This window comes from Coregonus lavaretus (genome assembly GCF_964263955.1).
Source record: "Coregonus lavaretus genome assembly, chromosome: 19".
Lineage (NCBI taxonomy): Eukaryota > Metazoa > Chordata > Actinopteri > Salmoniformes > Salmonidae > Coregonus > Coregonus lavaretus.
This window is the reverse complement of record NC_140006.1, coordinates 42,916,653-42,927,790: the sequence shown is the minus strand read 5'-3', so window position 1 is coordinate 42,927,790 and position 11,138 is coordinate 42,916,653. Positions and strand designations below refer to the sequence as shown.

The window sequence follows — 11,138 nt, the reverse complement described above, 5'->3', positions numbered from 1 at the left end:
CTTTCTCACTTGAAAAATCTGTATCAAATGACATTTTATCATATTTTAATGTAGAAAATGTCAAGTCATGGGTCTGCAGACTCAACATTTCTAAGATTAGGCTAAATCACGCCCTTCTGTCTCCTGGCCTACAATTACAACAAGACCCTGTATAGCAGATAATATTTTCACAGCTGTAGCAGAAAAAGAGAGTTGCAAAGGAAACTTTCATTTTGTTCCCATGAAGTTAGATTTTCCTATTCATGTGTAACTGTAGGCCTGCGTCCGACTGGTTTGGTAGTTTTGGCATAATCTCGCGCGTAATTCCGGTCAGTCAAACTGCTTGGCGTAATTACTGTTTAATAAACCATTTTGAATACAGAGAGGTCCTTATACCTGACCAGTCGGATGAAACAAACCACCGTTTTTTTTTATTGGACACCCTGCAAAATGTGCATTAGTTATGGTTTCATCAGACATTTATGGTGCGTAAAATCATGTCTGTTGCGTAAAAGCATTTATTTTTATTTTTTATAATTGTCTATAAAACACAAGAAACCTACGCTACCTACAAGTACAGCCCTTATTTTAGACTTAGGCCTACCCCTAAACGTTGATTTGGCTATTGCATATGCTATAGGCGCATCGCACCTACTATAATATCACTGAAATAGCCTAAAGCCCAATTGCAGTGATGCTATTTCACATCTACGCAAATTGAGTATTCCAAATTATATTTGGACAAAAATCGTTACAAGAACACCCTCTATTTTTATTTTGAGCAACCTGCATACAGTCAGACCGCATCCAAACCAATTTATATTTAGGATGAGTCCTACATGTTCAGAGAGATTACCTATTTATTGACGGAATAGGATAGCCATATGAAAATGTTGGAATGAACTGGGGGTTATTCATGGTGTGCAGCCGAGACTATGATGCCGCCAGCCAGTCATTCATTGGAAAACTCTTGTGCAAAGCGTGAAAGTCGTCACACTCTGAAAGGCGAAGACGCACATGATTTAGCACGCCAAACAGGCAGTTTTCCCTTTTGGAACCCATCCACTGATGCGAAATGAACTCCACCACGCGCCGGGTGAGCAAAATCAACTGCGCCCAAGGCGACCGACCGCTCTCGAGATGACAAATGTCACCTGTGTCTCATGCATGCATTCTACATTTCTGTGTACATGTCAACATATTTAATCCTCACTAATGTTGTGCAAACACCCTAGGTCGTGTGAACGTGTCAAGTTAAACGGTCAAAACACATAGGCCTAGAAACCACTGCCGACATTTATTTCTCAAGAGCGCACACCTTCTAGAACACATGGCAAGGCCAGCGAGCCGGCTAGGGAAGAATTGGCACAGGAAGTGACGTTTGATATTTTACAACTGGATTTTTTTCCTTCTATCCATAAAGACCATGCTCAAGGTTGCTCGCGCCAGTGAAGGAAGAAGATAGTGGACGTTCAAAGAAACCTCGTCTCGAGGGGGCATACGATACCAGACGACTGGCACTAACGAAGAGCGGTAAGGGTGTCATTTGATTTGTATCATAATAAATGTAGCTTTTAAACGCTGAAATAGTCTACCAATACCATGGGATTGACTAACATGAATGGCCATGATGACAGTAATGTTAACGTAACGCGTTATATTATTGGCGTCCATAATTTTAGAGAGCATATGGATATATGACACTACATGTAACCAAATATCATTTTTATATTTATTTAAATATTGCCGGCATGTCATCATGGCTATTTGTGCCTATCACTTTATGTAGGCTAGTTAGCCGTTGTCAATGGTTGATTGGATCATGATTGTAGCTCTGTGTCTTCTAGGCTACAATGTAATTAGCCGTTGATCACATCTCCCATCAGTTCCTTTACACATAAGTCTTTGGATGAAGGCGTCTTATGTACGGGGGAGTTTTGTTAAGAGCCCCAACGCTCGGTCTGAATATTAAGCATCGCTTGCAGTATGGGTTTGGAAACACGAGGACCTTATCTTTCATATCAGCTAGAAATAATTTTCCAAAAACAAAAGGTTAAATTGATACACACCTTTTTTATAGGGTTGGTGTTCCCACATGGCCATCTCTTCATTTTAAAGCACACAGCGTGTATTTCTGGAAGACCGTAGACCGTGACCTCCTGTGTTAATTATCTATCTAGCATGCTTTGAACACCTGTGTGTAAGGGCATAAGGCAGCCAGAAATGTGTCGTCACTGAAAAATACTCTCGGCTGCAACTGCGAAAACCCCGGTTAAAACGGTATACAGTAAGTGTATATTTTGCATTTGTGATATATTATTATGTTGATGTGATATGAACGTAAAGGGCTTTGTTTCTAGAACCGTATAGCTTCACGTTTAGATGGAGTATTTGGTTGTTTTGGCTGCCAGAGCAAGTCTACCTCTGAAAATAACATAATGTCCTTGGACCTTAAGGAGTAATGGTAGGCTCCTTAAGAGTACATATTGGGCTAGGCTGCAATGTAGCAAACCAGAGCAAGGTTATGTTGCAAATTAGTTCGCAACTTCTCTATCAAGGGTTCGTCATGTTCGGTTGAGTCGAGTGCTCTGTAGCCTAGGGTTAGGCTACTCTCTCAGCACATGGTAGTAACCTATGTTTTAAATGTCGCAATGGAAGCTCATCTGCATGGGTAAACCTTCGCGCGCCAGTCTAATAACCTATTCTCTATCAGCAAGATCGTGTGAAACAGACATTGCGTTATATAATCAATTTCTTTCTGGTCATAAAAGCTAAAAAGGTCCTGTTAAGCTATAGCCCGGTAGACTATCTGAACGAATCCAGCTCTTCAACGGTAGTGTGCGTGTAGAAGTCCAACAAAATTCTAATTATCTCAATGCAAATCATGTCGAGCAATTATTTTGAATTGAAATAGGCTATGAATGAACTAACCTCGAAAAGCCCCGTCTCTCCCGGGCTTCCCTATCCTATAGTGGCTTTGGTGATTTCTTGAACTTCTAAACATGATTGTAAAAATGTATGCACACATGACTAAGTCGCTTTGGATAAAAGCGTCTGCTAAATGTCATATTATTATTGAACTTCTAAACTGTATTGGTATTCACAACCTTTGACACACATGGCTATGCAACATAGCTATGCACAGCACACATGTTGTGATATTTATGCTGTGTTTGTGTGTGTGTCAGTTATATTCTAGAAGTCTCTACTCTCTAAGTAATATCCTTATCCATCCAGGTCATTTGATGATCCTTTCTAGCTATATAGAAAATCTCCACGATATTCTAATTGACAACAGACCCATAATGTGTCTGATGTAGCCTAGCGGTTAAGGATGTTGGGCCAGTAACCGAAAGGTTCCTGGTTTGAATCCCTAGGTGAAAAATCTGCCGCTGTGCCCTTGAGCAAGGTACTTAACCCTAATTGCTCGTTTTAAGTCGCTCTGGATAAGAGCGTCTGCTAAATGATGTAAATTTAATGAAGGTTCTGTTTTTTTGTGGTGACTATTGGCTAGCCTATTCATGTTCTACACAGTAATCTCAGACTGAATATGGTATGTAATGTTTATGACTCAGTCATGCCGAGCCATTTTGGAGATACCTCTGTATGGCACTGTAGCCTGTTCTCCTGGCTGGCCTTCATTCCCATGAACAACTGGGAACTTTCCCCAATGTGACTCTCACATGATCGGCTACTGCACAATGAAGCAGAAGATATGACCCACCCCCATCTCCCTTCTCGCTCCCTATAACCAGGATTAGTGGGCAATAATCCTGATGTCAGCAGTTTATAAAACCAGGATTGGCCATGTTCGGTTTGATTAATGAAGCTTTCATGTAATTGTTGCCTTGGTTGCGCAATAATTCTGGCCTCTTTGGCACTCGCGGCTTGCTCTTTTTGGGTTTATAGCAGGTCTGTTTCTTGGGCAAAAGATTGAGTTAAAAGCAGTAGTCTATACTTGATAGGAACTGATTTGAATGAATGACATCAGTCATCAGAGTAAATCATATTTTCCTTTCCCTACCGAAGTTTGCAGTTGTCACACCTTCGCATTTGGAAAAACAGGTTATTTCGTTTCCTGTTTAGACCTGAAATAGTTTCAGAAATCTTTTCTTGCTCCTCTTCCACTTCCCTTTAACACGCGCTGTCCACTGTGACTAAAGGTTTCATTTACATTTTTAGTCATTTAGCAGATGCTCTTATCCAGAGCGACTTACAGGAGCAATTAGGGTGCCTTGCTTAAGGGCACATCGACAGATTTTTCACCTAGTCGGCTCGGGGATTAGAACCAGCGACCTTTCGGTTACTGGCACAACGCTCTTACCCACTAAGCTACCTGCTGCCCTGTAATCATTGTGATGAGTCCAATAACTTCATTATAGGTCTGCCTATGTGAGTGAATAGCTTTAGCCTAGGGCTATGATATAGGTTAGAATCCGTTACTTTGGCTCTACTTTGGTTAGGCTTCATATTAAACCATAAAGCATAGGCCTCGTACTGTGGCATGTAAGCGTCTAATCATGTTGTACATTCACAACATGTTGCCAGCTCTTGAGACTAAAATAACTTCACATGGCTGTTTGCGGTCAACTCACAGCCTACGGTCAGTCCCCTACATCTGCATTTGTCATGATATATTATTGAAGAAATGAACTGCTATGAATGGTTACGACAGGCGTTCTAGTAATGTTTACCACGCTGTAACATCGTCAGCTTCATGGATAAACGTTGTTCCACAGAAATACATTGTGTACTAGTTAGAGTAGAAGGTTTTAAGTCAGTCAGCCGGTGAGACAGTTAGGACGTAAAGCTGGTGTAAATGGCCGTGTGTTTGAACTCGGTCATTCCCCCCCTCTTAAGTTCACGCCAGCGGTGGTGTCGTAATGTTAGACATGGCCCCACATTTTACTCTGGGCTATTTATGAACTCAAGGTTACCCCGGGCTCTTCTGGGAGAGGTGTTGGAAGTTGGAAAGCACTACTTTGAGTGTCTGCTTGACAATGGAAAGAGAAGAGCTACTAGGCTGTTACAGAAATCACACGTCTCGGGCAACGATTTGTCTGTTTCGAGAAAGGAACGTGATACTCAAGACTTATTGCTTTAGCCTTGAATTGATGTAACCACGGTGCCCCCCCCCCCCCCCCCCTGGGCCCACTGTAGCAATACGTCTGGGAACCAAGGGTGAATTCACGGTTCCCATGGCGGTAGCACAGGCTTTATCTGTCTGACACACTTTGGGGGGCTTTGCAGGTAGAGGCCTACACTCTAGAACAGAGATGGGGAAACTGCAGTCCTCAGGGGCCCGAGAGGTTTGACACTTTCCCCCCCCCATCCCTAGCAAACACAGCTGATTTTAAACTAATTGCATTCTAAACTGAAGATCATGATTAGTTGATTATTGGAGTCAATGTCTCCAGGCTGTGGCCAACAGCACGCAGATGCAGTGTGGTTAGGCTACCGACATGATGTGATTGTTATGGATAAGAGCGATATTATTTTTATTTGTCAAACGGCAGCCAAGCATCGATGATCATGTCACCACAATAAGACCCTTGATATTTATTGGAAAGCAGCATTAAGCTCATCACCTTGCACATTCACCACCCTGTGAAGTTCATCATAACTTATTTAATCTGTAGCCTAATAAACTGCGTGCTTTCCCGACAAGTCGTAGTGGGAGGACCACACAACATATCATCACGTGACTCCATGCTTACTTCGATATGATGGTTATTATATCAATATTTGTGCATAAAGGTGTTTCCACCGCCGTTTCTCTTGTAGTTAATTTGACAGACAGAAAAAAATCCCACCTTGGCTAGCGTATTTTTGTTTGGTTGACATTTGGAAAGTTTACAGACACTTTTTTTCCCCATCAAGCCTGTTGTGACCTTTATTTACTCCTACATGTACTTTACTCACATCAAAAGGATGGCTGGAAACCTGGTTAGTGTGTGTGACTGTGTGTTTGTAATCGCACTTCTCATCTGTTATCTGTAGGTTTCTCTAGCTGAAGGACTTGCTAAACTGATGATGTTTTTAACCCATACCAAGGCTGGGTGTGTTTAGCATGTAGCTTACCTTTTCAGACGGTGTGATTTTAATGATATAACCACTTAACCAACAGTCTTTTCTCAAGATATGCCACTGAAAGCAGAGGTGAAGAGGTTACAGCCTACATTTCTATATGTGGTTATTAAGTTTTCTAGCTTACAAAAGGACATATCATTTTGAGAAGCTTGGCCGGTCACATAATACTAATAATAACAATAATAATAATAATAATACATTGAATTTATAATGCGTCTTTAACTGAAAAATAATCTCAAAGTGCTACAGTTAGTGTATTAAAAGCAATAAAAACGAGATGTAGATGAAGGACACTAGACAGGGTAACTGACACAAAGTACACAGCTGACGCTACATGGGACAAGGACACCACTGCTACAGTATCTCCTCTGTTTCTGTGACCTTTACTGTCCTCTTGCTAAATCAGCATATTTTGGCTAGCGCTGAGGAGGACACGGCTAGGCCGTGCCAGGCCAAGTTAGCCTAACTGAAATTAGCCTATAACTGCTAAGCTAATGTAGGGTTAAGATCATAGGCCTATATTTATGGTTTAGTTAGATTAGGCTAGGCTTGGAGGTTGCTAAGTAGGGCAGGCCTGTCTCCTGGCATTTGCCCACGGTTCCGCTCTCACGCCATGTCCTCTCTGGAATCTCACTCCATTGGTGCTGATCATGTCGCTAGAGGTCATTCAGGGCTCGTTGCCCGGACAGCCGCCACTGTTCTTTCTGCCCAGTTAGCCTTGCTACAGTAATCACTGTGGCAACTCTCTACTGAGGTGACTTTACAAAAACAAGGACTGTGTCTGTCACTGATTCATTCAGTCCCTAACACAATTCTAGAATTCATTAATTGTCTTCTTTTTACGCTAGATGGGACATAAGATAGCTGTTTAGGTGGTTGAAATACTTCAGGCCTGGGAGGAACGGTTGACGAGTAGTTATTTAGAGTAGCTGTGTTCCATTGGAGTCATGTCCCGTGTGGCTCAGTTGGTAGAGCATGGTGCTTGCAATGCCAGGTGTGTGGGTTCGATTCCCACAGGGGACCGGTGCGAAAAAATAATGAAAATGTATGCACTCACTGACTGTAAGTTGCTCTGGATAAGAGCATCTGATAAATGACTCAACTGTAAATGAGGGCTCTGCTCACTGGCCTCAGTTATTTTTGGTGATTTGGTTCAGGAGCATTGAGATAATATTGATGTTTGGTGTGATGGGAAAAGAGGTGAATAAGGTTCATTAGCTAGGTTCATGCTGATTGGGTACAGGTAGCTAGGCATTTGGTAAGGCTGTAGACTTTGGGATTGTTCAGAAAGGTTGGGCATGGTTTCAAATCAAATAAACTTTTATTTGTCACATGCGCTGAATACAACAGGTGTAGACCTTAAAGTGAAATGCTTACTTACAAGCCCTTAACCAACAATGCAGTTTTAAGAAAGAATACCAAAAAAACCCACAAAAAAATACAATATAAAGTAATACGAAATAAAAGTCACAAATAATTAAAGAGCAGCAATAAAAATAACAATAGCGAGGTCATATACAGGGTAAAAACTCGACACCTTTTGTTTAGTATCTAGGCTTAGGTCCTCCCTTGTCAGTGATGCATTATTTTGACTGGTAAAGCGTAAGACATTGGTTGTGAATTACTCCTTGCCTTTCTCAGTAAAGGAGAAGTGTTATGAGGAATTGCTATCATGACTGTGGTAACTCTGTGGTCAAACAGCTGTTTTTAGGAGGGTTCGATAAACTTTCCTTACTCATTGCTAAGCATATTGATTGGCTGGATGCTGTCGGTTTCTTTTCCGAATACAGTGACGTGGTGTACTTTACTTAACCCTCTATTTCAGTTGGGCTTTGACATATTATCTATGCCCTTTATTCTGAGCACTAACTTAATCAGACTGCCCTATTGTCAAATATAGATGAGGCGGTTGTATTCGTAGGGTTTCTTAGAAGTAAATGAGATGGTGATCGTGATGTATAATTTTTATCTGAATAATGAATGGCCTCAAGTCATTATTTTCATTGACTATTTTTTTTTTTTTTTTTACAATTCATTTATTTAATTTGGATTCAGTTCCTATATTAATTTGAATCATTAGGCCTAGTTGTAATACATTTGAGTTATATATCAGCCTAAGCAAAGCAAATCTTGTGGGACTTTGTCGCCACCTACTGCTCTAAACATAATACTACGTGGTAACATCAATGGGACAAATAATGAATTATTTTATGAATGAATTTAGGCTAGTGACAACAACTTAACAGTAACGTTACAGTACAAGAACACTTATAGACTCTACAGTCAAATAAGCAATGGGGTCTGCAATAATGACTTAATAACACAGCACATTATCAGAAATGTTTAAAACGGCCTATTCGTTATTCAGAATAAGTGTTCATCACTTGACAACCAGGAAATTATATGGTGGTCTCGTGTTTCAGGTCTCAGGATTCCATTCACACAGAGACATTGCATCCATAAAATCAAACCACGTGGGAAGTTTTGTGTTTTTGTAATCATGTTATTCCCCCCCCCCCCCCCTCGACTTCACGTGGAGCCAGTGTGATTATGTGGCCGGTTCACGCCCTCAACAGTGCTCTTTTGTGCCTGGGAACAGAGCAATCCTTCAGGGCAACACCGTAGGAAGCCTGGTGGATGTTTAGAGAAGATGTGGGAGCTTTTCTTTGGTTTCTCCCCACTAGCCAGAAAGAAACTGTTCATGAATACACAAATAAGAAGTGAAAACCTGGGGCTTTGGGAGGGGTAGTATTTTCTTGCCTGAAAACTGTCCATATTTCTGTTCTGGCATGGATCCTGTTCCATACTCAAATTGTGTTTTTTGTTCCCTCTAGACTTCTGAGAAGCTACCATGGACCAGGCAATGTCGACAATATCCAAAATTGTAAGTACTAGGCCTAGGCCTACTCTTGAAATAAATTACCCTAGCATTTATTAAATGACTGTCTCATTATCCTGTCTAAAAATGGTCGCAAATCAAAAGCATTCCTCTTTTGAATGTGTTTTTTTAAATGGTTGCTTTTAGTTTCGGTTGACGGATACCTGCGCCACCATTTTTCTAAATGTTAGTAGAATGGGTCTGCCTCAGAAACTTGCCAATTGGGCTCTTTACTTTTTAAAGTGGTTCAGTGATTCCAGAAGCAAAGGGTGTAATGCCGCTACCTCGCATTCCAACCAAAGTGCATGAATAAAGGAGCAAACTGGAAATGTGAAGAATGGGCTAACTTCAGAAACTATTGGAGGTCAATTGACATTATACCCTGATGAATGCTACAAACCAAAAAGCATTGGTTTTATTAAGGCAATGAAACACATGTTTTTCTTCAGTTACTATGGCATCTGCTTTTAGTAGGGCTGGTCTAGAGGAAGTAATGCGTTATGTTTTATACTGATTTGACTCAATAAATGTTGTAACACAATGGCTGCGTTTACACAGGGAGCCCAATTCAGATCTTTTGCCTGATTTATTGGCAAAAGATCTGATCCGATTGGTCAAAAGACACATTTTTGGCAAAATATCAGAATTGGGCTGCCTGTGTAAACGCAGCCATTGTGTTGTTAAGCGGCAAACATTATGCACACCTCTGACACGTCGACGTATGGACACGTACGTACTATATTACTACACTAGAGTATAATTAGACATAATGCTAATAGTACTATACACTATGGAATTGCCAGGGACAGTACGATATCATCACGATACGTAGGTGCCGATACGATATGCATTGCGATTCTCACGATTCTATATGTGTTGCAATTCAGTGTTCCAAACATATTGCTCACCATATCTCTGCAGATGGACAAGAGAGAGCCATGAAAAAATGAGTTTTGATCAGTCACGGAAATAAAAGGGCTGAAAACAAATTGCCTCCCTATTTAGGGAGAAGAAGCCATGAAGGAAAAATGCCTGAGTTTTTGTTGCAGTTACAGACGACTAACTCAAATAATATTGCAATATTGTCAGATAATATTGCGATATATCGGCAAAGAATAATATCCCGATTTTAGGGCTGTCAAACGATTAAAACAATTAATCGCATTAAATTCTGTAGTTAATTGCGATTTAATGGCAAATGTTTTATTTGTTCAAATTTGGTGCTAAATAAAGTTACAGGCATGTAGGGACTGAAACACAACAAATATTCTGGCAGTACAAAAGTCCTGTAACTTACTAATGCTCCCAGTAGGCCTACTCCCTTATACATTTTCTTTAAGTTCACACACACACTGTTAAAGCTTCAGCCATTCCAAATTATTGTTCTCCCAATTACTGATTGGAGGCTATAAGAAAAAAATAACTGTCTCTATGGATACACAGAACATAAACCTGTCCAACAATGTCATGAAAGTAAACCTGTGACCATACACTTCAGTCGTCCTCCTATTTCTTTTCACTCAGGCCTGTTGACATTTTCAGATGAAAAATTTGGTTGATTTCACAGAGAGTGAAAACAACCCCTCACAAGGTACTGATGTGGCAGGTGTTGCCAGGTAACCTCGTGCAATGCAGGCCAGCCTGGTGTGTGACCACCACTGTAGTGGACAGTCCTCCCTGTTGTTGTGTCTCCTGAGTGGCGCAGTGGTCTAAGGCACTGCATCGCAGTGCTAACTGTGCCACTAGATCCTGGTTCGAATCCAGGCTCTGTCGCAGCCGGCCGTGACCGGGAGACTCATGGGCGGCGCACAATTGGCCCAGCGTCGTCCAGGGTAGGGGAGGGAATGGCCGGCAGGGATGTAGCTCAGTTGATAGAGTATGGCGTTTGCAACGCCAGGGTTGTGGGTTCGATTCCCACGGGGGGACAGTATAAAAAAAAAAAAAAAAAATGTATTCACTAACTGTAAGTCGCTCTGGATAAGAGCGTCTGCTAAATGACGTAAATGTAAATGTAAATGTAAATGTTGATGCTGGGCTCTGCTTTGTAACGCTCCACACATTTCTCAATGGACTCCTCCTCTTCATCAGACTCAGAAGACCTCAACAAGAGGGCAGCTTTCTTCTTTGGTGGCTCTGACTCTGTTGCTTTATCAGGTTGCTGTGCAGGCCTCTCTTCCTTTTAGCGAGTTGC

General features: G+C 41.3%; 1 protein-coding gene across 1 annotated transcript in view; it reads left to right on the top strand.

Annotated features, from left to right (window-relative positions):
* The first annotated feature begins 1,392 nt into the window (after positions 1-1,392).
* Positions 1,393-11,138, top strand: part of LOC311146881 (transferrin receptor protein 1-like) — a 31,682-nt gene continuing 21,936 nt past the window's right edge. The window contains exons 1-2 of the mRNA XM_084183496.1: positions 1,393-1,512; positions 8,904-8,953. Of these exons, the coding sequence (XP_084039622.1) occupies positions 8,921-8,953 (33 nt within the window). The 5' untranslated portion in view covers positions 1,393-1,512; positions 8,904-8,920. The remainder of the gene's footprint in view (positions 1,513-8,903; positions 8,954-11,138) is intronic.